This window comes from Tetrao urogallus (genome assembly GCF_951394365.1).
Source record: "Tetrao urogallus genome assembly, chromosome: 10".
Classification (NCBI taxonomy): Eukaryota; Metazoa; Chordata; class Aves; order Galliformes; family Phasianidae; genus Tetrao; species Tetrao urogallus.
The window spans coordinates 10,702,050-10,728,950 of NC_136823.1; the positions used below are offsets into that span (position 1 = coordinate 10,702,050).

Sequence of the window (26,901 nt, forward strand, 5' to 3'; positions counted from 1 at the left end):
TCGCCAGCACATCAGTAACTCCTTCCTGCCCGGCGCGAAGCCGCAGAGCCACGAGGCAGCGGGGCGGGCGGCACGTTCCCGACCCCCGGCTCTCCGCTCCGCGGGGCCGCATGGGGCTGCCTGCGGGGCGCAGGGGGGCGACGTTCCCCTTCCCGCTGCGGGGCCGCTCGGCTGTCACTTCCTGCCGGCGGCGGTGGGGCGAGGCGGCCGCGGGCGCGGAGCGGGGCGGGGCGCGGGGCCGGCGGGGGCTCGGCGGGCCCGGGCCGCGGGGCGCTGGGCTGCGCGGCGCCGCCGAGCCGCGGCGGAGGGATGCGGAGGAGCCGGGCCCCGCGGCTGGCGCTGGCCGCCTGCTTCGGCTCGTTCCTGCTGGGCGTCTTCTACTTCCAGAGCAGCCTCAACCCAGGTGGGTCCCAAACTTGGACGTTGCGAGGAAGTGCGCGGTTCGTTTTAAAGCGCTCCGCTGTCCCGGCGTGGGAGCTGTGCTGGGGTTGGGACGGGGCCGCTGTGTTCCGCAAGCGCCCCTTTCGCAGCCGCCAGCAGTGCTGGATCGCTCGAGCTCAGCGCGTGCTCCTGGAGGTATCTTCCACGCTGGGAAGTGATTCAGTAATTCGGAGCTAAGATACAGAGCGCCTTGTGCTGGAAGGGCTGTGTGTTTCCCTGGCTGCTTTCTGCTCTTTTGGCAAAACGAGCTCCTCTGCTGGGTTTTAACAGTGCGCTCATGTTTTCTGATTACAGCAGCCATCCATCAGTGGGGCCTTTAAAGTTACATCTTGAAATGCAGGAGGGAGGTTTGACCGAGATGTTTGTGGGATTGTATCAGTTTCATAAATCTCCCTTTTAAAGGGGCTGCTCCATCACTTCAGTGTGTTTTTCCCTAAAAATGAGAAGTTGTTTGCTGGATAATATTGAAGATGAGTTGGGTTTCAGCGAGCGTTTGTTGTTCGTAGAATAGCTGGTAAGATTTATCAAATGAATTCAGTGATCCCAGAGGACCACACTCAGCACTTCATTCCTTGGTAACTTTTTAGAAGGAGACGATCTGTGCTGTCTTACTTTCATATTAGGAGCGTTCAGTAAGAAAGTGGAGCACTCAATCAGCTCTCATCCCCACGGCTCTGAACAGAGAGGGGACTGTGCTTTACGTTGGATTCATTGCCCGGTATTTGGCTGGAAAATGTGACTGTTTGAAGATTCTGGTTTTCAAAAGACTTCTGCGTCAGCAGAACTTGCTGTGCTTGCTCATCTCGTAGTGCTTTGCATGATCTCAAAGCAAAGTTCCCATCAGGTTGGAGCAAACCAGATGGCAGAAGGTGCGATGGCATCTCCTGATGGGTTTGGGGTTCTTCTGTCTGCTATGGGCCAAAGTTTGTGTTTGGGGGTACTGTGGGTGGCCATGGGACTGAGGATCCCAAACTGGTGCGTGCCAGCAGTGTCCGATACTCCAGCAGTGCTGTCATTGAGGGTGCTGAGCACCATCTGCAGACTTGGGAGCCCCTTGAGTTTCCCAGAGAGCTGAATTTAAAAGGATATTCGTGTTCTCTAAAATCTGCTTATTTTCTAACCTTGCTGCTGCCTCCCACAACCCGGCCTTCATTTCTATGCCACTTCTGTCCTTTGTTATTTTTCAGATTATGGTATTTTCTCTCTTTAGTTCAGTGAGAAATTGGCAGTAGCAGAGGAAGGGTCATTCCCCAATGTTGAAAAGATGCAAGCTGAAAATTGCTGCATTTCCTTTTGGCTCAAGGGAACGCTAACTCAGGCAATTCACCTGAACGTTAGGAGTTACTAGTTACAGTAATAAGTAAACAATTTGCAAGCAAAAATGTCATCTCTAAAGTGATGGTTGCCTTGAGGCTCTTTGGAGTTCTAGTTGCCTGGTGTTGTTTGGTTTCTATATAATAATGAAGAAAAATGCTGGAAAATTCAGCAGTGCTCTGAGTTCTGTTCTGGAGCAGTCAGTTTCTTTTCTCCATCCTTTGCAGGATTCAGCAGGTTGCTTTCCTGGCTCACTCGCAGTCCATTGCATTCAGTGTAGTGCATTAATCCTTGCTATCCTTGTGTATAGAGATTGACCCATCCCACAACCAGGACAAAATGTGCAATGGGGGGGGAAGCAGAGCTAAGAGAAACCTTTAAGTCTGAGAAGGGCTCTTTTCAGGGAGCAGGAATTAACTCCTCTGTTGGCACTTCTCATTCCATCCGTGCCATTGTGGGCACAGAGAGGTTTGCACTGAATCGACTGTGCTGAAAGAAGGCTTGCTTGTTCTGCCCCAGGAGCACCCACCCATCAGTGTGTGCTGAAATAACTTTGCTCCCAAACAGCCACAAAGCTTGTTATTTTGGGGCAGGGAGGCACTTGTGCTGAAGGCAGTAGCAGAGTCCCTGCTGTCCCTGCTGCTGGAGGCAGCACATGGTCTGTTGATGCTTCCTTTGGGTCAGCGATGAGCGGACTTGCAGACATGACCAAGGGCAGAATATCTGCACCAAAGGAAAGGATTAAGCTGGTGCCGAGTGTGGTGTCAGGTGGGGTTTGCAAACACAGCTGCACTGCACAGTCACGGGGTTTGACCAGAGCATCACCAGGTCCTGCTGCACCTGGGCCTCATGCAGTCCCAGCATGGAGCAGTGTAGTTCCTTGGAGGGACTTGGTGTGCTGGTGTCAGAGCATGGCCATTCAGGAGAACCCACCTGGCCTAAGAGCCATCCCTCCTTCAGGGACAGCACAACACACTGCACTTTTTCTGTGCCCTGGGGAATCTCTGCTCATTGTCTCATCTGACCCTGATTGCAGTATGTCTAGACTGATGTGGTGGTAAATGCTGGAGGCTGCTGATTCTTGTCTGCATCAAAGGATTGGCCATTGCTGGTCTCAGGAATTGTGCTGATTTTAGCAGCAGCGTGGCATGACAGTGCTGGTATGGATGCTGGGTAAAGAAATATGGGGAAGAAAGATGAAGGAGGTGAGTGGTATATGGAAAGGTCCTGCAGTCAGCTGTGTCGTCAGCTCCTGCAGACCTCAGTTAATTGTGCAGTGCTGCCATACCAGGGGTAGATCTTCTGGGAAAACTGTGAGAAGGCAAATCGTACTGATATCCAAAGGCTGCCAGCATGGGGCTGGAGGGATGTGTGCATGAACTTGCAGTCTCCTGAGCAGCTACTAAGCAGCTTCTCCATTCCAAAATAACGTTTCCTGATGTGAGCTGATGGATGTGAAGCATTTTAGACAACCTTCATCGTCTCAAGGCTTCCATCTCCTCTAACTGGCATTCCTTAAGAAATTAAGTCCTCTTGCAGCTCAGGGAACAATCCTAGGAGTGCTTGGAAGAAGGGGCACCTTTAACTGCCTGAGGCAAGTAGGGAAGATGAGATTGATCAGTCTGAGCCAGAAACCCTTCACAAAAGCACCAGCACTCCTGTTCTTACCCAATTCTTGCTCTTTCAAGTCCATGCCTTTTGCGGGTTGGAGGTGATGAGGAACATAGCAGACAGACTCTGCAAAGCAGCAGCCTGTGAGGTGGGGGATACTCCTGCTGTTCTAGCTTCTTCCAGTGCTAAATCACCGCCTCCAGTAATAAAGAAGGAAAAACAGTCCAGCTCTAAATGCTGCTTTCTCTTCTCTGGTTCTGTCCAGCTGCAGAATCCAGCTGTTATTTCTTTTGTCTTTCTAGCAGCACTTGCTTATCACTGGCTGCTGCACTCATTCTTTCACATCCTGCCATCAGCTTGAGCTGTGGGATTTTCATGGGGCTTTGCAGGTCATAGTTGGTCTCTGAGCTGACTCCTTATGAGAGATACCAGAACCAGGACTGTAATAGCACCAGGACCGTGACACCACCCCAACTGTTAGATGAGGAACTGGAAAGGTCTGGGATCTGGGAAGTGTCAGGGCTCCATCAGATCTGCTCATCTGCACCAACCCATTGGGTTTTCTCTGGGTACTGACAGAGCAAAGCCCTCTTCTCTGTTCCAGGTGTGCAGATGCCACTCCACCAGTCCAAAGAAGGACTGGGGCATTACAGTGGTGGCAGTGCCAGAAGCCACACCACCATGACGTGGCACAAGTGATTCAGCTTTGTGACCTCTGCAGATCTGGCCTTTCAAGTTCTCTGAGCTGTGCATCCATGGTCAGCAGTTGCTCTTTTGAGCTGTCAGACAGCTCCATCCTTGTGCCTACAGATTTGTCCCTCCAGGGCACAGATTGTTGGTGATTTGCAGAGGTCCTGCAGGGTGCTGATCCCTGAGCCTGCAAATGCACCTAGCCTGAACGGAGTCATGTAGATAGCAGCAGATCTTTTCAAACCGGGGATGTTGTTGTTAAATATATATATATATATATATATATTTTTTTTTTAGAACAAGAAAGAGCCTATTTCAGACCTCAGTTCCTCCCCATTGTTTAGAGATATTTTCAGGCTAAAATTCAGGCACGACCAAAGCTGAGGGCAGGTCCCCCACTGACCCAGCAGGCGCAGAGCCCTTCAGATAAGCAGGGCTGTGAAACTGAAGAAGCCCCTTGAGATCGTGCTGCTTTTTCTGCTGTGTTTTGTTTTGTTTGCTTTTGTCATGGGGCACTTCTGCCGGGCTCAGGTTGCTATCAAGTCCAGGGGGCAGCTGCTGCCCTGGCAGCTGGCACTGACCCAGCGCTCAAAGTGCACTGCATGTGGCTGCAGCACGTTGGGCAACGTGGGCTGGATGGTCCCCAGGGCTGCCATGATGGGAGATGTGAAATGCCATTGCTGTGACCCCTCGTGGTGGAACAGTCAGCTCGGTGCAGTGCTGAAAGCAGAGCGATAATGAAGCCCATCTGTTCCTGAGGGCCAGGCATTGAATGAGGAATGCTTTTTCTTGTCTTTCTTGGCTCTGTACAGTTTCCTGAGAATCTCTGATATGTGTAAGAGGTTTGGGAGGGAGAAAAAGGGGGCTCGGTATGCTGGGAGTTAACTCTGTGCATGCAGGAGAGATTTACATCTTGATGACTCTTTGCTGCCCCACATCCCACAATGTCTTGGCCCCACTGCTGCTCTCTGGAAGCACTCTGCACCTGTGCTTTCCTCTTTGGTCCGACTCCCAGGGACCCAAAGCTCCAACTTACACTGCAAAAAGGGCTCTGGGAACTGTTAGATGCTGAATTTTCATTCTTGGTGGCTGCTTCCCACCAGCATCTGAATAGAAAGCATGACAAGGCCTCCGTCTTAATCCCAGTGCAAACACAGCTGCCTTTCCTAGGACTTGCTAGAAGCCAGCAAACTACAAAGGCATTAGGTGCTCAGCTCCCATTACTCTCCCTCAGAACTGAGTACCTGAAGAAGAGTTTTACTCCCCAAATACCTCCGTGAGGCCAAACCAGGGGTGTTTCACATCCAGGCTTTAAGGCATAGCTGGGCGGGTGCCCAAATCTTCCCTTGTTAAAAGGCAGTTAAAGGCTGTTAGATGTCTGGGAGAGAGGGAACATCTAATCTTCCCTACCTGGGAAGCCAGAATCAAAGCCTAAGATGGGCAATGGTGGGTATAAAGAGTAGCTCCATATCCTTGGGAGCCAAACTCCTCTTCATGCATGTTTTTCCTGGGGACCCCCGAATGTAGGAAGTAGCATGGCAGCCCATGCTTTAGTTTTGTTCCTTTCAGTTTTAATGAGCCAGGAACAGAGCTGATGCTGTGTTTATTGTGTTGGAAGGCGAGCGTGATACTCAGAGAGCACACAGCCTGTGTTAGAACAGGGAAGGGAAGGGGAGCCAAAGGACACACTGTGAGAATTGGCTTTGTGTGATTCAAGCCCTGTGCAGAAGCGATGCCCAACTTTCCCTGGTGCCAAAAACTTTGCGGGAGTTGACACAGTGTCTTTCAGCAGCCATCGAGATGCTCCCCAAACCAAGGAAGCCTTGTAGTCAGGTGAACCTGTTCCCATACCATCCAACAGCCTCAGTAATTCTGCTCTCCTCTGGCTGGGCTGACCCTCCAGAGCCCTGCGTTGCCCTGAAGAATGCTTTGCAAAGCTGGTGCTGTTTGAACCCCGCAGACAGGACAGTGATTGCAAAAAGAGCAAACACACCGCACTGCCTTGTGCAGACACGCAGCAGGTATCAGCATCTGTGTGCCAGTTTGCTGGGGGACTGGTCAGTGCTGGGGAAACAACTCTCCCACGTAGGTTTTATTTTTATCAGGCCTCTTGCAGCAGCCCTTCCTGGGGCAGCTTCCTAAAGATTCCTGCCTCAGAACCTTCCCTGAGCTATAAGGCATGGAAGTGGGAAGTAGCCGCAGCTGGGCAAGGGAACAAGTAGGTTGTGCTGTCTGATCCTGCTTTCCTCATCAAGCCCCAGAGCTTTTCATGTTTGGCTAAGATAAAAGGGTTGTAAAGTTTTGGGCAGGGTCCGATGGGAATTTGGCTGGGAAGGGCCAGGAGTTGGTATTTCCTGGGAATAGAAAGCAGTTTCTTACCCTGCAAACGGTAGGAAGGTCTCTCATCCTGCAGGAAGTCTGATATGCTGGGTTCAGCAGCTACATCTGCAGTGAAGGTGGCTTGTTACCTTTTCCTCCTACAGGAAAGCATTGGCCACACAACCCACATCCTTCAACAGCTCTGTGCTGAGGTGGAAGTCACCATTCAGTGTCAGTATTTAAGATGGCCCAGGGCCTGTTTTTGGGGTGGTGAACGAGGGATTCAGTGTCTGCAGTCCTTCCCCATGCAGTGGAAAGAGCTTCCTACCCTTGCAGCTTTGCAGTCCTTCCCACCAGCATGGAGAGCCCAGCCTGGCTCCTTCAGACCCCATTTGCAGTCCTGTTCCCCCTGCTTTCCCACCACTTTGTGGGTTACCATCCCCAACGCACTGAGGCTGCAGAGCAGAAATGTTCTCAGTGTTCCTGTGGTGCTGATGGCCATCACCAAACCCTGTGTGTTGTCACTTTGTGGAGCTGTTTCTGCAGCTGGGAGATGCTGCAGGCTGCCCTGCCCTTGAAATGGATGTCCTGCTGGAATGGATGTATTATGGGACCATATACATCAGCCATGTACACGAGCCATTGCTGAGCGTGGGTGCTGGCATCTGTGCTCATTTTCAGAAAGGAACTTAATTTGCTGAGAGTCACTTGGGGCATCATCCAGCTGGACTTGATGCTGCTTTCTCCCCAAAATGTCCCATTCGAAGGTGGCTCAGCTCTAGCTGAGTTTCATCCTCTTGTGCAGCTCCTGGCAGCTCTCCCATGGTGCATGTGCATGGAGATGTGCTGAAAATCTGGGAGCTGCACATCGTGTCCATAGGTCCCATCCCATGTCATATGGAGGGACAGCCCAGCCACAAGTCCTCTTGTCTCCACATTGCTCATAGCTTATCCTTCTCTGGGGAAGTGCTGCTTGACAAGCAGCTCCTGGCTACTCTCCCAGTCCTTCTGCAGGGGAACATTGTCCAGGGCTGGGGCTGTCCCTTGGAGCTGCTCATGGGGCAGCTCCCTCATTTCTCCATGGAAATTTGCAGTCTCATTGCTAATGTGAAACCTGATCCAGCCTTGCTCTGTGCCAGATGTTGCTCTACTGTCATGAATTGCTGACCTCTCGGGAAGGAGGGCAATGTTGACATGAGGTTCAAAGGTGCTGTTTGTTTGGAGCTGTTAGATGTGGGTATCTCTGGAGCTCAGAGCACTTCCTTCAAGGCAGGGACCTGGGAAATTAGCGCAAACTAATTGGAGGTCAGAAGCTCCTCAGCAGTTCCCCATCCCTGATCCTGTCATGATTCTTTACAAGTGTGTGGCTCTGCCCTTCCTCTGGTCCTGGGTAGTGGATTTGCACGGTCACGTTTCCCTTTAACATGGGAAGGTGGCAAGTTGCATCCTGCAAACATCTGCAGAGCTGGGCTGTTCCTTTTGGCTAGGCTGCTGTGGTAGTATATTTGCAGCTGGATCCTTTCCAAGTTTACTCCTGGCAGCACTGAACAGATTGATTTCCCTTTAGCTTAATAGGGCTGGCACATGCAGGCACTGTGAGGCTGAAGGAGGGCTGGCCTGGCTTGGGGGTGGGGGGAGCTTTGCTTCAGTTGCCCGTGAATAGCTGCTGCTGGGTGGGTGCTGGTGCAAGAATCCTGTTGGTCTCCCCGCAAAAAGGAAAGAGATGTCTCCAGAATTTGCAGAGTTTGCCTGGCAGTGGGGAGGCAGATCCTCCAGCCCTTCAGTCAGGTTGCTGCCAGTGGTAATGGATCAGTTGTGTCTCAGTGCTGCAGTGATGCTGGAAATGTTGCATCTTTTCCTGGCTTTTTTGTTGCCTCAGGCAATGCCCATATCTAAATGCAGCAGAGGTGGGCACAAGGAGCTTCTTATCACAGAAGTTCTGCCCTGGAGATGCCTCTTCCTGGCCTCCAGCAAGCAGCCTGTAATGAGCTCCTTTCCTGCTCTGCAAACTTATGCATCTCTTCTGCATGTGCATCTTTCTCCATACCTTGTGGCAGTGACTTTCACAGCTCCGTGCACCACTGTCATTTCGAATGGCACTCCCAGGACACAGGCACTGAGCAGAGCAGTGGCCATGTCCAAGATGCTGCCATGGAAGCATTTGCTGAGTGTGCATTTTTTCCGAGATCTACTCATAGATCTTTTCATCAATTCCAGATGCGTGGAGCTGTCAGGCCATGTTGAAACACATTCAACAGGAAAGCTGCTGAGCCATGTAACCTTAGAGGGATGCATTTTTTTTCCTTGTGTGCATATCAGAAACCTCGTGTGCAGAGGGCACAAACCATGTCTGCCCAAATCAGACCAAGCTGCAGGCAGGTTTTGAGCAAGTCCAGCCTGGCCCAGGACACCCTGCACCCATCTCCTGCATGTCGTGGCAGGGATCTGTCTGTGCGTTGGCACTGCCAACATGTGCCTTGCTCCGGTTCGTGCTGAGCAGTGATCTGGAAAAGGGCTTTATTGACAAGGAATGGCAAAGCTGGCAGTTTGGACTTGCATCAGACATGCACGCAGCAAACTGGGGCCAGGAGAGAAGCAGGCATAATGAATGGGGAAGGGAGACTGCTCTTGGAAAGCTTCTAGCTTGGTGTGTAGGAGAAATTAAACATTTGAAACAAGGGGGTTGCATGGTACTTCTGCACGGAGGCCTTATTCCTCCTGGATGCTGATAATTTTGTGTTTGCTATCAAGATGTCAGTTGCATTTCTTATGATAGCAGAGAGCTAGGCATGTTGCCCCAGGGAAGTACACCCCCTGCTTCAAATGCCTGTGATCCTCCTATTGCACCTGGCTGACATCTGCCTCGGCCTGCTGCCAGGTGACCTCCTGTAGCCACCAAGGAGACACGTGGTTTGGGAGGGACCTCTGATCAGGACAGAGCGTCCAGACCAGCCACTGTTGGCTCTGGTCCTGCTCTGAGCCCTGCTGATGACACTGCAGCATTTGGCAGGTTGCACGAAGCAGCTGGATTGTTTCTTTTCCTCTCTGTGATCTACTGTGAGCTAGTCCTATAGCTCCACCTTTTTATTCCTTCACTTGATTAGCATTTCTCTGGCTGCTCCTTGGCTCAAGTTGGCTAAATTGGAATAAGGAAGCCTTCCTTGAGGATCATAGCTTGAGACATCCCTGTCTCCAAAGAGAGGAGAGCCATGCAGCCAAATGATGTGCTGATGGTCCAAGGTGAGAAAAGGAGGAAAAGCGCTTTCAGAAACGGTAAGGGAAAAGGAGTATGTGCAGGAGAGCAGAGATCAAGGGAGGAAAGCACTTCTGATGAAGGACGGAGTTGATGAGGGGTGGTCACCAGGAGGCTGTGAGGCTGTTGATGAGACATATGCTTATCTCTCCTCGGCACAGGGCAATGCCTCCCATATTGAGGTTGCTACAGTGTTTTGGAGGTCGAGCTGAGGTATTTTCCTATCAAAGTCAACATGTCTGATGAAGCTGGCTCCAGACAGAGAAAACTGACGTTTGGTGGCTCTCAGTGCTGGTGGCAGTTTGCCCATGAGCACCGGGTCCCAGACAGCGGAGGGCTGCTGCACACATCTGGGATCACAGGCACAGGTTGGGGCAGGTGTGTGTGGGGTTAGGGCCCACGTCAGCTCTCTGGGGCCCTGTGATTCCACCCCAGATGTTCTCCTCACTGCAGCTGCTGGCAGGCTCGGCACTTCCCTGTCTGGCTGGAACAGAAGCAGGACATGTGCTCACCGCGACGCCTGGCTCTCCCCATCCCTTTCCACAGAGCATCATATAGGGCCTTCCTCCATGTCCTGAGTTAACATTGCCTGGAGGTGGCACCTCTCTTGTCCCTGGACAGATGCCTTCCAGCAGCAGGTCTCATCCCTAGAACAGTGAGTGATTTTTCCTATTAAAGGCGGTGCTGTCTGTCGAATTATCCCATGTAAAATGCTTGACAGTGTGTTTTTTGGCTGAAGGGAGACTGTCATTAGTGCCAGGGAAATGCCAGCTCCCAGCTGGGGCTGCAGTAGTAAATCCTGGAGACTAGAGCTGGCTGGACTGCTCCTAGCACCTCCTTCCATCTCCTTACCAGAGGAAGACGTCAAGGGAGGAGGGTAATAGGGGCTGCTAGGACCTCTGTCACCCAACCTCACTGCTGCAGCTCATCGTGCTAGTTATACATGAGCTGTTGTTCTCTATGTGAACCTTCTCACATGCACATCCCCTATCATCCCGTTCCATGTTGCCTCTGAGCTACTTTTGTTTGTGGTTTTCCCCTCAGCTGTGTGGGTAACCTCCTTGCAAGGAGTCTCCCTGCAGCCCCCATGCAGTTTCTATGCACTGGGAGGTGAGGGGTGCAGGGAGTTAATTATTTGGTTTGTCTGTTTCAAAAGGACTAGGAGGAATGGTAGGAAGTGTGTAGTGCTGGAAAAAGCTTAGCTAAGCTTTCAAGCATTCCTCTGCTGCTGGGATTCTGTTCTATCTGATCCAGCCAAGTTCAGGTCATTCTGTTTAATTTCTGCTGAACAAAACAGCTTTAAGTCAGGACCACATGAACCTCTGCTTGGGGTGTCTTCAGAGCTCCTCCCACAGACAGTGGTCCCAGGAGGGCTGCCCTTGCTGACATGGCTCTAGCAGCCATTATGTGCAATGGAGAGCCCATCTTTGGCTTAAGTTTGTTGTATTGCAGTGCCTGCATTTGGCTTTTGGGATTACAGCAAGGCGCACATTTGGGGCAGAGGATGATGATGCTTGTGTTGGTGTGCAGAGAGATATGCTGCCAGGCACTGTGGCAGCTTGAAAATAGAGCCAAAGTGGTATGGCTTGAAACCAGGCCACCTGGAGGCAGTTCCTGAGCCTGAGAGCTGTAAGGTGGTGGTGGTGGTTTCAGATAGACCACTGGAGCCATGCTCAGTGCCTGCAGGTTGTGGTGTAGATGGGGACATGGCGGGATGCCATTAGACCACAGTGTTGACCTTCTCTTTTCACTTCCAGCTCTCTAACAGAAGAGATTGGGGCTGAATTGACAACACTGAAGGGTGCATTTGAGCAAGTCAAACACATGCCTCTGTTAGACTTCTTTTCCTTCATCGTCTAGTGTTTTAACTCAGTCTCTGTTTTCTGTACCTCCAGCTTTTTAGATGCAGTAAATCTGAGTGGTCACAAATTGGATTCAGCCTCTTTGCTGAAGCAAAAATATTGTGTTCTAAAACTTTCCTGTAAGAATGACAATTGGAACAGTTTAGATTTTCATTCCCAGAAGTGTTCCCTTAACTCTGAAGGTGGATAAGGATGTCAGAGTCAGAACTGCTACACTTTGCAGCTGAATGGAGCAAGTACAAAAGCAAAGAAAGGGGCATTCCCATGATCTTTGTCTCCATCAAACAGTGGTCACTGCCTTTGGAGTCATCAGCTCGGTAGGTCTGGAGTCGTATTTGGTATTTTGGTGTTTGCGATCACATTTATTTAAAAAAAAAATTAAAAATCCCAACAATCACCCTTTGTTCTTAGGTGGAAATTGAGCAAATGTTTTCTCCATCAGTGCAAGTCCAAGTATAAAAGCCAGAGCTTCCTAGAACTAAGCTTCTTTCCAACCAGCTCTGTTGGCTCCAGTCGCTCTGCTCCTTCCAGCCAAGGCCATTCACACAGACAGTGGGCCACTGCCCAGGTCTCAGCGGCTGCTCCCGCATGCGATCTTTTGGCCCCAGTGCTCTGGTCCATCCTCAGACAGTTGAGGTGTCCATCCAAGCTGCGTGTCTCAGGCTTTGCTATCAGACTGGAAGGGAAAACTGAGCTCAGACTGCTGGACTTCTGTGGATAACAAGCTCTGTTTTCACTTTCTCTCTTGTTTTATTTTTTCCTCTTGGACGCTAGAACCGAAAATTGGACCGTTTCAGCAGTCAGTGACTGCAGCCAGGGTTTGGCTTTGAATGAAGCAGTCTCAGTATCCTCTCTTAAATCAGGTGGTGGGGTCCTTCTCTGTGTCTCCTGGGTGCAGCCACTTGAGTAGCAAGGAGCCCGTCTTCAAGGAGCAGATTTGTGTTGGCCATTGGTCGCATATCGTGTTGGGTACTATTGAGGGAACAGAAACAGAGAAGCTCATTGCTGCAGCCACCTTCAGCCATAGAGACCCAGGCCCTAATTTCTGGCTCTTCCAGAAGCCTGTGCCATGACTTTAAGCAAGTGTTTCTAAGCTGGTCCCTTGAAACTGCAGATCTCTGGATGTTGTTTCCCCGTTTTACAAAAAGGACTGCCCATGCCTTTCTCACTCCCCCGTGGGGAGCTGCAGGATGTAATTAACATGCAGACCCATCATTTTGGGTGACCAGGCATCATGATTATTTTTTCTCCTTTTTTAGGTTTTGTGCAGACACAACAGGAAGTGCATCTGCTGCTGTGTGGTAGAGCGAGGCAATAGCAGTGGGGTCAGGAGTAACTCTTCAACTCTTTGGGTGCACATTCACCTGCCAGCAGGTGTGTTTGCTCTTCTGGGCTGGTCACCACCATTTCGGATTGGATACCACAAGTGGACCATCGGACTCTTTGTAGCTCAAGGACCCAGCCTTCCAAATCCCTGAAGACTCACCCCAGAAGGAACTGGGATTCTTTGCAGCTGGAGTCTCACCCATCTGGGGTTTCCAGACCTCCCCTTAATTGTGAAATTTGGCTCTGGAGTGAGTGCCCCATCCCTGAAGCACGTTCCATTCCCCCTGGCTGGAACATCCCATCCCAGCTTGGGGACAGCCCGCTCACCTCACTGCCCTTTTCTGTGCTCAGGAGCTGCCATGGGCCACCAAGGGCAGAGCTGTCGGTGTTCCAAGTGAAGACTGCTATGCTGTGGATAATGACATTCGTGCTTTTTTCTATTTTTGCTCCTATGGTAAATACCTCACTTGATGTCTTCCAGGACACCGTTTTTCTTTTCTATCACTGTTACACTGGCAACTGATAGCTGTGAACTAATGCATCTGGGATCTCCTGCCACTTCCAGCAGCAGAGTAGCAGAAACTGCTAAATTCCAGCACTGCAAAATTAAATTCTGCTTTATTTTTCGCTTCCCTGGTCCAGGACAAAGCTTCCATTTCCCTGCTTGGTGTTTTAGTCTTTCTCTGCCGTGGCAGACTTTCTCAGTGCTTTGTCTGTCATTGGTATCATTCTGGTTTTATGCCAAATCTGTTCCTGGAGTATTGATCCCAGAGGTGATCTAGGAGATGTTATGCTAGAAATCCACCTCCTGCCCAACATTTCCCCTTCAAGCATTGCTTGCCTTCCAGCTGCTCGTATCCCTTACAGTTCCCCTTTTGAACTTCTTCTCTGTTTTGAAGTACGTATTTCCTGTGGTGAGCTGTATCTCGTGCTGTATGTTTATCTGGGTGACTATCTGCAGAAACTGCTTACGTTATTGATACTTCAGGTTGCATGGGTATGAGCTGTGCACAGCGACTGCCAAGCTACATTTTATTCCCCTTTCCAGTTCTGCACTCCCATTTTTAATCATTCTTCTTTTCATCAGACTCCTTTAGCATCTAACTCCTTTAGCCTTGGTAATGCTGATGTCAGACTGACGGGCTTGTCACTGCCTGAATCCTGTCTCCCAGCCACAGTCTTAAATTCAGGCACTGGATTTGCTGCTGTGGACACTGAGAACCTCCCTCTGTAATTAAGAGTCTCTGCAGCCAAGAGAGTGAATTCCTTCCCTAGTGCTTCCAGAAGGCTGGGATGGGCACGATCCAGTGTCTGCTCAGCTCACATATGACTGCCTTCATAATCAGCTAGTGCACCTAAATAGTCACAGCTTTCAAATCCATTCCTTTTTCCAAAGAAAACTGGCAAGTCATATAAAGCCCAGATCCTGCTGTGTTATTGATGTCACACCACTGCAAGAGAATGGCTTTGGTTTTGATGGGCTAGCACAAAAATCTGGGCTGCAGGAGGCTCCAAAATGAGCTCCTTTTCAGCCTCTCCTCATTCCATGATTTCTGATCAGTGTTACTGCTTTAGCATGGGATTTGATGCTCTGTCCCTGCTACCTTCTTGCTTCGTACTTTGAAGCTGCAAAGGACAAATGTAATATTCCCTTCTGCCTGTCTCACTGAAAAGCATTTTGGATTCAGATGAGGGATGTCTGCTGTCTTTGTACACAAATGGTGATCCGGTGGTTGCTGGGGATTGACATTCCGTCCCCTTCAGAAATGGGATATGCTTTGGCTAACTGACATCTCTGCTTACAGATGCAATTACAGCAGTGCTAAATTTCTGTGGATTACCAGTGCCTGTGGTGGAATCCAGGAGCCTCTGTAACAAGCTATGAAGTCAGGAGGACAGGCAGCATGCAGAGATCTTGGCAGTTCCCTTGTGATGGAAGATCCTGCTGTACTCAGGGCCCTGGTGCCAAAATGCAGCACAAACCATTAATTTGCTCTGGTGATACTCCCTCCTAGACACTGTCATATATATCAATATTCCTTGGCCTTCCCAAACTGCTTGGAATCCCAGGAGCATCCCACGGATGAGTAACAGATGGTACAGTGGATGAGGAGACTCCATTTCCATGAGCTGCCTCTTGCTGTCCAGGCTGCATCTGACACTTAATGGAAGAGACAGGCACAGATGAAGACAAGCCTTTTCCCTGCGTGTTTGGTTTCCTCTCTAGCTGTGCAGTTCAGCCTGCTATAGATCACTGGGGCTTAGTTTTCTTAAGGTGGGCTGTTGCGTGCTTGGGCTGAGTGGTATAAGGACAGAATGGGGAGAGACCTCAGTGTGGGATTGGATGACAGGGTGGTCAGAATGGGTAAGAGAGGTTTTGTGTTCAAACTAGGATTTTGAGCTGGGTGATGAACACAAGTTCACACTGCTCCAATCTGTGCTGGTGTGAGTTGTGCTCATTTGTGGCAGCTTCAGGTCACCCTGGGCTTGCTTATGTCCCTTGTCAGAAAAGTTTTGGATGATGCACGAGGCAACCTTGAAAACAAACGCCTCCACATTGCCTTTGCTAAAGGTAGGAGCAGCGCATGCAGTGCCCACACTGTTAACTCTAACCCACTTGAGTTTAGTGCTCTCTGCTCACAGCTGGGCCATGCAGGCAGCGAGTTCAATCCCATTCCTTTCAATTTGCAGAAAGCTAAGCAAGAAAATATGAAATGGGATCTGCTGGGTTCAGTGCCCCCAGCCCAAGCTGTGAGTTTTGGGTCCTCCGCTTGTCTCTCATTAGCACTGAGGCCATTTCCCCCTCCTGTGGGGTAACTGGTACAAGGCAGTGAGGAAGGAACAGCTCTTCACTGAGTCATGTTGTGACCCGTGGTGCCACAAGAAGCATTCTTTCCCATGTCAAATGTGCTGGTGATGAAATCGTGTGAGTTCAGCCAGGCATTTCCCCTAATTACAGCCTGAAGGAGTGATGCTGAGCTTATACTGGGTGGCTTTGTGCTTTGGAGCAGTTTTCATGTAGGCAAAATGTAAGCATGTGAAAAACAAGACAGAATTTGGAAGCAAAAAGCCTCGGTGTTAGAAACTTTCATGTTAACAGAAGCGGTGTGAGTGATGCCTGGCTCTGCCTGTAGGTTGCTATGTGGATGTGAATCCCTCTGTTTTCAGGTGCTCTTGAAATCAGAACAAGCTGTTCTCTTTCTGTATGGCCTTTCATGTGTTTAAAGGATGTCTGGACCTTTTGCATCCTAACTGTATATTTTATTGAAAAAAATAAGGGGGAGGAACAACAGCTATTTTCATTGAGAAGTCCCACACCACTGAAATTTTGTGCTGGTGGCTGTGTTTTTTAATTACTTCATATAAATCAGTCATTTCTTTTGACTAAAACCCAGCCTGTGAAGAGTCTACAGTCTACTTAACATGTTGATAGCATTTGAGAACAGGGGGAAGGTAGAAATGACAATGGAGAAACACCGTCTATGGTGGGAGGAAAAAAATAAATCTCCCTGCATAGCTGAGCATCCTTCCCTAGAGCCACTTGGGATCACCTCTCTTTGGGGGACATCTCCACATCTCCATGTGGCCTCTACCACCAGTTTGGACATCACCAGAGAGGGTGAGGGAGGCAGCCCCCAACTCCTCTGATTTTTGTTTTCTCTCCCTTTGCAGCTGCAGAAGACGGGGCTATGAGGACAGCCTGGCAGGGGAAGTCTGGTCGCAGCCCACTCCAGGCCCTGTATGAGAGCGATCAGGTGAGGGGATGGGGTGAAGGGGGAGTGGGATGACCCTTTCTTTCATCTCTCCAAAGTGTGTGGCACCAGTCAGCCCAGTGTCCCACACCAAAACCTCTAGCTGTGTCCAGAAGAAAAGACCACACTGTTTAAGGGGGTGATTGTTGATCAAAACTTCTGCTATGGTCTTTGTGGGTTCCTTCCAAGGATCTCTATGCGTGCACATATATGTATGTATTTATGTATGTATATAAAGTTGCTGTTGACCATGAAGCATTTATAATTCTGGGTCGCTTCAGTTCTCTCTATCATCTTGCCTGTACCCACTGAGGTATGGGACCTTGGTAGGTCCCTGCCCACATGGGACTCTGTTGCAGCCAGGGCCAGATCCCTCCCCATGCTTGACACCGGCGCTCCAAACTAGGGTGGTGCTTTCATGTCTGCATGAAGCAGCCGAATTACATTTGCTTTGGGAAAAATGGCTAATGTGGATTTCCTTAGCCATGATGCCTACATACCCTAATCCTGCTGGAATGTCCTGGTGTTGTTTCCTTAAAAGTGATGCTTAATTTCTCTGGCTTTTAGAAGGGAAGGAAATTAAGGGAGCAATTTTGCTCTGAAATAACTGAAAGACATGCACTTATTCCAGTGGGCAGCTCTTGAAAAGTAGTCACATTTATTTGTTGCCATGCCTGCAGACAGTGTCTGTCTGTCTTTCTGTCTGTCTTTCCATTCCTATAGTTTTGAATTATGTGAGTGCAGGGAAAAACACCTGAAAAAAACCACACTGTTAAAATGCTTGGGTTTTTTTTAGCACTTTCAAAAAGTGTTTCCAATCTAAAAAAAATGGAGGGCAGCCTCCAAACAAAACCTAGCAAGAGAAATTTCTACCAGAAAGTTTGGCTCAGTAGCATGGTGTACCATGAAAGCATCTCTTCATGTATGATCACCACCTTCTTAGATTCAGTGTTCCTCATATCCAGGTTGCCAACAACGTCAACATCATCTCTTGGTGGCATGTAGGATGTGTTGGCTTTGCAGGAGGAGGTTTTTGCCCAGGTGTTAGTCCCACCCCGAAGGCAAGGACTGCTGAATCCTGTGTGGTGTGAGCAGTTTGTTTGAGCATCCAACCTCCCCAGTGCTGCCTCTCTCATGTTCTGGTGGCCACCCAAAACCCCCATCCAGGCCTCCAGGGAGAAGAAAGGGTGCGGCTGAAGCTTGGCACAGAACATCCTTTGGCATGCATAAGCCATGCCAGCCGCCTGCAGCAAGGATGCAGGGATTGAGGAGGTGGCCTGCTCTTGCCCTTCATCTTGTGTTGGATGCCAGAGGGACCCACAGGCTGTAGGGACAAGTGTGGAACTATGTGTTTCTAGTTAGACTAGCTGCGTGGCCTGAAGTGGAAGCCGCTGTTGTCTTGCAACACAGGGGTCGTTGCACTGCACTGGAGCAACAGCTCTGTGGGGTCAGAAATGGAGGGTAAAACCGTTAGCATCTGTGGACAAAATGAGGCTTTTGGGAGGTCCCTGACATTGGCCTTGGCACCGAGTGTGAAATCTGCCATTCTCAGTGAGGAGACGGCAGAGGGAGCAGGCAGCAGGAGGAGGGGACTTTCCCCTTCTGAGGTCCTGGAAATGGTTTCCTTCCCCAGATGTGACAGTGTCATTCTGGAGTTTCTGATGAAAAGCAAGACAGGAAAAGTCGCATCCCCAGATCAGCTGGGTGATTTCAGCTGGGGTGATTCCAGAGAGGTCACAGCAGCAGCTGCTGGGCCATGGTGCAGGAATCATATGGGAGGAGCGGAGGGGAAGAAGGATGACTTGTGGACATCTCTGAACTGTCTTGCCTTAAGGGAGACCACACCCTGAGCTGAGACATTGGAGTGGCATGTGTGGAGAAGGAAGTCTTTCAGGCAAAGGGGGTCGGGAAGGGTATTCCCACCACCTCCAGTTCTTTGTCTGCACCACAGGGTCTGTGCTGAAGGCTCTGCCTCCACCTATCCCTCCGTCTTTGCAGCACACCATGATGGGTTTTTGTGCATGCCCACGCTTACGTGCCATATTTCTGCCTTGAGCTGTGGCTCCCAGATTCACAGCAAGCCCACAGGCATTGATGTCAGATGGCAGTGCCCCTTTACAGGGAGGTATGTGGGACCCTGTGCTAGCAAAGGGACTTCATTGTTGTCCCATGGGGTTTAGGCCAGACTGGTACAAGGAAAAGAGCTTCAGCCCAATGCTGAGGTTGGCTGAGGTAACAAATACTTTGTGACCCTTTCTGCACTCCTGCTTTTCCCTCATGCCCTTGGCTTGTTTTCTCATCCTGCTCATCATCAGACTTTTTTTCTTTATTTTGCCCCCAGCAGGTCCAGGCATTAAATACACTAAAGCAAGTTGAGCTCAGGGTGATTGCTGTCTCCAAAAAGCCCACGAAAAGCCCCCTCCAAAAAAAAGAAACACCAGGAAAGTGATGGGAACAGTTGTGTGTAGATCCTCATTGGCACGGGTGAGCCGGTGACCGTCTCTTTCTTTTTCCACAGTTTGAACAGTCATCACTGCAGGCGGTTCACCAGCAGCGACGGGAGCTGTTGAGCAACGTCTGCAACCGTTACACCCGCAAGCGGCGGCTGCTGCGGCCGGATGACTTGCGGCACTTGGTGGTGGATGACACGCATGGGCTGCTCTACTGCTACGTGCCCAAAGTGGCTTGCACAAACTGGAAGCGGGTGATGATGGTCCTGACGGGGCAGGGCAAGTACCGGGATCCTCTGGAAATCCCTGCCAACGAGGCCCACGTGTCGTCCAACCTGCACACTCTCTCTGAATACAGCATCCCTGAGATCAACCACCGCCTGCGCAGCTACCTCAAGTTCATCTTTGTGCGGGAGCCATTCGAGCGCCTGGTCTCAGCCTACCGCAACAAGTTCACCCGCAGCTACAACACGGCCTTCCACAAGCGCTACGGGACCAAGATCATCCGGCGGCACCGGCAGGAGCCCAGCGACAAGGCGCTGGAGCGTGGGGATGATGTGCGCTTCGAGGAGTTTGTCTACTACCTGCTGGATCCGCGGACTCAGCGGGAGGAGCCCTTCAATGAGCACTGGGAGCGCGTGCACTCGCTCTGCCACCCCTGCATCGTCCACTATGATGTGGTGGGCAAGTACGAGACCTTGGCCGAAGATGCCAACTACATCCTCCAGCTGGTGGGTGCCGACACGAGTGTCAAGTTCCCGTCCTCGTCCAAGACCACCAGAACCACGGACGACATGACGGCCCAGTTCTTCCAGGACATCAGCCCCTTCTACCAAAGACGACTCTTTAATTTATACAAAATGGACTACTTGCTCTTCAACTACTCCATCCCTTCTTACCTCCGCATCCGATGAGGCAGTTGCTGGGAAGAGAGGTGGGGAGAGCTGGGTACTTCTCATCTTGCCACAACTCCTCTCATCCCACCCATGCTCATCTCTCGGTTCTCCCCATGCCCTCTCCATTACATTCTGTTCTGTGTGCCTCGTTCAGGCACGGTCTGGAGGGAGAACACCCCATAGAACACTGGGGCTGGAGTTTCTCCTTCCCTTTCTCTTCCACCCCTTGACTTTGGCACTTATCAGTGGGTACAGGAAGCTGCTGGCTTTGAAGGTTTGCCTTGGCTGGGTTTTTTCTTATGACTAAGAGATTCCTCTATAGATCTAAGTCTTGGGAAGGGTCCTTTTTTGTGCAGGATCCTTTTGGGTGTTTCTCTTCCTCACTGGGCTGTTTGGGGTCAGCCTGGGGAGCAGGATGGGGATTGTCAGAGTTTTACATAGGAACAGAAATAAAGCAATAATGTAAGTTTTTCTTGTTCATTTCAAATTGCTCCCACCTTCTTCCTGCATTCTTGTCCTTCTATCCTGGCTTCCTGAGCCATCTCCATTGCTGTGGAGGGCGGCAGTGTAAGCTGCATTTTGCTCTGACAGAGCCTAGAGGGCTTTTTGTTCCTCTTCTTCCATGTGCTCTCAGCTGGGATGCAAAATGCTGTGAATGGGGAGGAAGAAGCAGATGTGCAGCTGGTATGAGTGACAGAGATGGAACGATTTCTCCTGAACGACAGCAGCAGAGCCATCGATCTGTGCATATGTGCGTCTGGATTTCTTGTCAAGTCCAATAAATCCAGGTTCAGTTTTTTGTTTTCTCTTAATTATGTAAAAACAGGTATTGATTGTTTTGCAAAGCCATACATCCAACACAGGTGCAGGTACACCCACTTGGCACAAAGGGATGGAAGAAGAGCGTCCTGCAGAGAAGGTGATGTTGCATTGGGAAGGCTGGAGGAGTGCGTGTGTGTGTGTGTGTGCGTGTGAGAGAGAGAGAGAGAGAGAGAATTCATGCATGTGCATCAGAAAAAATAGAGAATTAAAAATGGAGACAGAGACACCTAGAGGAAAATTCCCCTTTGCTTGGTTGGCTTTGGACAATTCACTCCTTGAAGAAGAAACAGAAGGGAGTCGAAACACAAAAGAAAATTGCAAACCTGGTCCCGGGGTTTTAAGTTCAAGGCAGTCCTAGGAGCTTTGTTTCTTTAAATCCATATTTAAAAAGTCTTTTCTGTTCAGCCCTGGCGAGGTGGCTGCCTTAGTAAATAAACGCAGCGGTAATAGAATTTGCTGTAGTGTGTCTGCTGGCCCAGCTGTGAGCACTTGACTTATTAGTGCAATACAGTGGAGGTTTTATGAAACCCCAGTGTGCTCAGACTGTTTTAAGAAATAATGTTTTCATCTAACAACTTTTGGCTGTTACATCTTAACCTTTTTTGCTCTCTTGATTCTGATCTGAACCTTTCTGCTGACATTCCCCCCTTGGTTATGCTGTTCGGACAGTGGGTTTAGCAAGCATTGAATAAGAAAAGGAAATAAATAGAATTGTTGGTGATGCTGGCAGCCTGAGTGGTTCTCCCAGAGCTGGAGCTCTTGCAGAAATGGCCTTTCTAGAGATGAATCTCAGAGCACAGAAACAGCTGATGCATGCTGCAAATGTCAGCATTTGTGCTCAGTGTGTTCCTTCTGTGTTCTCGGGAGTCTTGCAGTCCCTGGATAGTGCTGCCTGGTGTTGGAAAAGAAATCATAGTTCCAATCACCGCAAGTTCTTGGTCATTTGGAGTCGGTCAGCATCACAAAGGAATGGAGTTTTGGATGGATTTGTGTTTTTGAATACCATGTTCTGCAGGTAGCTGGTGGCACATTGAGTGGCAGGTACAAATATATCCTCACTCCTGTGGGTGTGCATGCTGCTGGCTGGGAGAGCTCTGCTGTGACAGCAAGGAGCCAGCAACCAGACTTTGTCCATGATGGTGACTGGTGCTGGCTGGGGTGTTCCTTCCCTCTGTATCGTATCCCCAGCAAGTCCCCAGTTTGCACAGTAGGGCTGCAGCCTACCTGTTGCATATTGTGACATTCTGTGACATGCTGTCTTTGGGCTGATGCGTTTGGATATACCCACTTTGGGGCTTTTTCTACAGTTAAAATCCAGAGCATTTAGGTCACGTCCTCAGCCTTCCTTATGCCTAAACATCACTCCCGAAAGCACAGCGTGACAGTGACAGAAAATGGCAGCATGGAGCGGGTGGTGATGGAGCAAGGAGGACACCGTGTGACAGGAGGGGATAACTGCAGGTGTGACACCTGCGGGACTTCGTGCTGGAATCCAGTTCTCTCAGTGGCTTCTATTTTTAATTATCTTTTCCTGCATCCCTTCTTCTTAACAGATAAGAAATTATCGAAGTGATTGGATGAGAGGTCATGGCCTTAAGCTGTCCCAGAGCAAGCTCAGGTTGGGTATTTGGAACATTTTCTTCTCTGAAAGAATGGTGATGCAGTGGCACAGGCTGTGCAGGGAGTGCTGGAGTCACCATCCCTGGAGACGTTACAGAACCACAGAGATGTGGCACGGAGTAATGTGGTCAGTGGGCAGGGTGGGGGGGGGTTGGGGTTGAACTCGCTGATCCCAGTGGTCTTTTCCAGCCTTAATGATGCTGTGGTTCTCTACCTCTTCTCAACCTAGGGCTGGGAGCGTAATCCTTGGTGCTTCTGCACCAGGGCAGTGATGGCTCAGGGCAGGACAAGCTGTGGGCCAAGCAGCCAAGGTCACCCCAGCAGTGGGAGCCCAAAGACTAACAGAGTAAATCAAGTGAGCTGTGATAATCGCACACGGCTTGGCCTCAGGCAAGGAACAACCTTGCAAACTCTCTTTGATGAACCCTCCCTTCTGCAACTCCCACATCAAGTGCCTATTAAAAATTAATAGTTAAAAACCGAGAACCATGAAGCAGCATTCAGACCTCTGAGTCACAGCTGAGACGGGGCAGTTGGGTGTGGTGTGAGGCTTGGGAGCTGCTGTGGAGCTCTCAGAGCCCCAGGGATGCAAAAATAAAGAACAGCATCACCTTTATCTATATCTGTGTGCATGCACACATATACAGTGTAAATAGCAATTCTTTTATAATGTACAATAGGATTATTTCAAATAATTGTAATATTTATATGTTAATACATGGACTATATGTAATAAGTATGTGTATAAAATTTGTTACCAGAATAATTAAATAGCAAACATGATTGTACTATTCTGGTCATAGTGTGGTTATATTTGTATAGGAGGGTGATGTTTGATTTGTGTGTGTTTATACGTGTGTGTACATGGTACCTATACAAACACATGTACACAAACACAGAGGAGCCTCCTCCCCTGTTGAGCCTTCCTACAGGCCAACAAACTCAAGTTCTACCGAGCAGGAGCTTTCTTTCCCAAGCTCGCTGTGCACTGAAGCTTGGGTTGGTTACCAGCTGGAGGATTAAATTAACTTCCATTGAAGGGAAAAAACAAGTGTTTTTAAGTATGCCCTGGAAGCGGTGTTTCGCTTGAAGAAGGCTTTTCAGACTTGCTTGTGTTTGCTGGCTTGCACTTCGCTCATCCCTGGTGAGGATGCTGTGTCCTGAAAAAGCAGTTTTTGTCTGGAAAAATACTGTACAAGGATAGAGACAGGGCGTTGAAGGTAAATCCTCTCTTGCCTTGTTCTCTTACATGAATTTGCTTATTTGGGAGCCATTGAGGAATAGACAGAAGTCACTGTCAGCTCAGTTAGGGTTCTTAGGTGTGATGGGGAGGCACAGCCCAGCCCAACCCTGAGCACATTGATGACACAGACACAACAGCTGAGACTCTCCTGTTGGGTTAGATTAAAAGGCAGAAATCACTCTGAAATGGCCATTTTCTGCCTGAGCTCTATAACCCACATATATGCTCTGAAGCTGTGTGAATTTCATGGAGGGAAGCATTTCACCCCCCAGTGAAATAACCTGGCAAACACCCCAGGTAGCACAAAGCTAGAGATTCACTAAAGGCTTTAAAAGCAGAGGATCCTGCAGGCATTTAACACCAAACCTCTGCTTTGAGTGGGAGGGAAACACTTGACTACCTTTGCAGTCCCAGCAGTGCTGCCCATCACTGCATGCTAAGCCTGGGAAAAGCAGGCTCAGGTGCAGTTTCAGGAATGCTGATCCAAGCTCTGCTCCAGGGTACCGTACAGCCTTTGTCAGCGAGTGCCCTTTCTCATTTGCACCAGGAAAAAGAGAAAAGGAGAAAGGACAAAGTGTAAACAGTCTGCATGGCCATATAACTGGCCTTTTGCTGACCCTGAAAAACAAAAAAAAAAAAAACAAAAACAAACAAACCCTTATATTAAAACCATTTCCTTTGGTTATGTCACTGGTCTCGAAGCTGGAAGCAATTTTAAGTGCGCTCCCCACACTGAGTGCACAGGCACAGCGCTGACAATGGCTGCCCACTGAGTACTGCACAGAGAACAGAGCTCCTGCAATGCACCCCACGCCAGGTTCCAGCACCAGCATCTCTGTCCTGAACCCAGCATAGGTCCCCCCCAGCCCAGCTGAGTAGCACAAGTAGGGCACAGATGGCCCCCATTATGTGTTCCTGACTCTGCCTTCTGTCAACAGTTAAAACCACAACACACAGAGCCCTGCCCAGGAATCACCCAATGAGGGACAACCCAGTGCCAGGGCTTTAGGGCAGCCGTGCACTGGGTAATGGGGACTGATAATGGAGGAGCATGACCAGATCACTGCACAGCTCTGGTTGGGGGCATTTGAAGGACTGGAGGGGGCATGGGCAAAGCTGTGCTGTTAAAGGGGAGTGCCTGAGAGCCTGCAGAGGGCTGGGAGGATCTGCAGCCCAGCCTTGCCCTATTCACGTCCACTGCAAAAGCATCAAGGACGGAGGGAACCTCTCAAAGCAGCAGGGACAGGCAGCAGAGTGGGGAAGAGAAAGATGGGGCAGGAGAAGTCATTTGGCAGGACTGCTCCAGCCAGCACCAGATTGAAGTTAATCAAGGGTGCACAAAATAAAGTGCTAAGCTCAAGTTATTAAAATATGTATCTCTTAGTGCAGCTCTCTCGGAGTGAGATTGGCAATGAGATGCTTTCTGTGCTACCCCTGTGAGTCCCCCAGCCACTCAGTGCAGCTGTGTGCTTGGGGCTGACAGGTGGTGGGGAGAGAGAAAGGGAGAGAGAAAGGGGGAGAGGATGCCCCAAACTCTGACACTTCCCTGCCACAGAGTTGCTGCAAACACATCCCCCAACTCAGTTGGTGTAGGGTTATTTACCTTTCAGGAGGCTGAGAAAGGTAACAGCTTATTCTTGCCCAGAGAGTGCTTCTCTCCATGCTGAGTCTCCCAGCACTGAGGTCACCCCTGTGCAAGACCCCAGCCCTGCAGCAGGAGCAAAGGAACACCCACATCCAGCAGTCACCTAGCATAGCAATCCCAAGTACTGAAGATCTGGCAGGGCCTTGGGCAAGACAAGGGGCCTTGACCTCCTCATTTCCTTGCTCCAAAACACACAAATGCAGGCTATTATTATAGGCAAAGTCCAGCAGAGTTTGATCCACATTGTCAACTCCCAACTCCTAGGCATCTTGGAAGAAGCTATTGCTGCTTCGATTTCAGTGAGAATTGACTGCCCTCAGCCCCATGGGCCACCCCAGAACATTGCTGGGAACACACAATAGACACCCTGCAGTGAGGATGCAGAGTCCTTAGCCAAATTCCCATCCTTATACACACATGCACTGGTCCCAAATTCATTGCGCAAAGGATGGATGGTGAGGGTGGAGAAAGAATAACCTTTAATTCTAACCTGAAACATGGGCTGCCAAAGTCCATTATTGGTTAGGAAACACCGATTTCACTGAAGTCCTATTAGAATTGTGTTGTCCAACACTGACTGGAAGAGATAGCAGCAAACAAGAAATTCATAGAGTCATACAACCATTGGAGTTGGAAGGGACCTTTGAAGACCATCTGGTCAAATCCCTGCAATGCATATGGACACCTACAGCTCTATCAGGTGCTCCGAGCCCCTCCAGTCTGATCTTGAGCATCTCCATGGATGGGACATCCACCACTGTGTCAGGGCCTCACTGCAAAAGACTTTTTCTTATATCCATCTAAACGTCCCCTCATTTAGTCTGAAACCATTTACCTTGTCCTATCAGACCCTGCTAAAGAGTCTGCCCCCTTTTTTCTTATAGCTCCCTTTTAGATACTGAAATTTCCACCTGCCAAGTCTGAACTACAAAGAGCCACAGCAAGGTAGAAACAGCCCTAAATCCACTACATGGCATTTTTTAACCACTTTATTTGTGTGTGCGCACGTTTCTATAAACATTTTAACTAATAAACATTTTAATTAATGGACATTTCATAAACCGTACAAACCCAAAGCTCCTGCTCCCAAAACACAATCAATCCAGCTGGTCAGACAGCAGCAATGGTGCTGCACAGGTAGGTGCTGTCTCTGTATCCTCCCACCAGGAGCCAGCAGGGCTCAAAGCCCATACGTCTGAGTGATGAAGAAGGGAAAAGTTTAAACACCAGGATGCTCTCCTCCTCCAGGGAGAGAAAAAGGGTGAATGAACTATTTGGACTGTGAATGAAATTTGGACGGAGATGTGACATGGACTCACAGGATCAGATGCACCCAATTCAGCAGGCTTTAAAGGGGCCTTGCAGGCTGTTTTGGTGCTGGGGACTGAAGCCAATCAAAATGCTCATCACCATATGGCACCAAATTCTCCTTAATGCTGCACTGGCTGGGTGCTGGTGTGAGCAGTGGGTGCTGCTTACAACCAGCTTGCTCACGTGCGATGGTACAAAGTCTGGGAGTGCTGACTCCTCCAGACGAGCAAGCCCAGCTTAAGGCACGATGGGGAGGAGAGGCAGGGCGGTGGGGTCCAACCCAGCCTCCAATGTCCCAGAGAATTGTGCCGTGTCGAATCAGTAACATGGAGCAGCACGCAGTCCT

At 49.8% G+C, this 26,901-nt stretch overlaps 1 protein-coding gene across 1 annotated transcript; it reads left to right on the forward strand.

Moving 5' to 3' along the window:
• Nucleotides 1-309: 309 nt before the first annotated feature.
• CHST13 (carbohydrate sulfotransferase 13) lies at nucleotides 310-19,932 on the forward strand (the record flags this gene model as incomplete). The annotated part of the gene is made up of 3 exons (XM_079540115.1): nucleotides 310-403; nucleotides 16,489-16,571; nucleotides 19,087-19,932. 3 exons carry the CDS (start codon nucleotides 310-312, stop codon nucleotides 19,930-19,932), a joined length of 1,023 nt encoding a protein of 340 aa, XP_079396241.1.
• Between the last annotated feature and the right edge of the window lie 6,969 nt (nucleotides 19,933-26,901).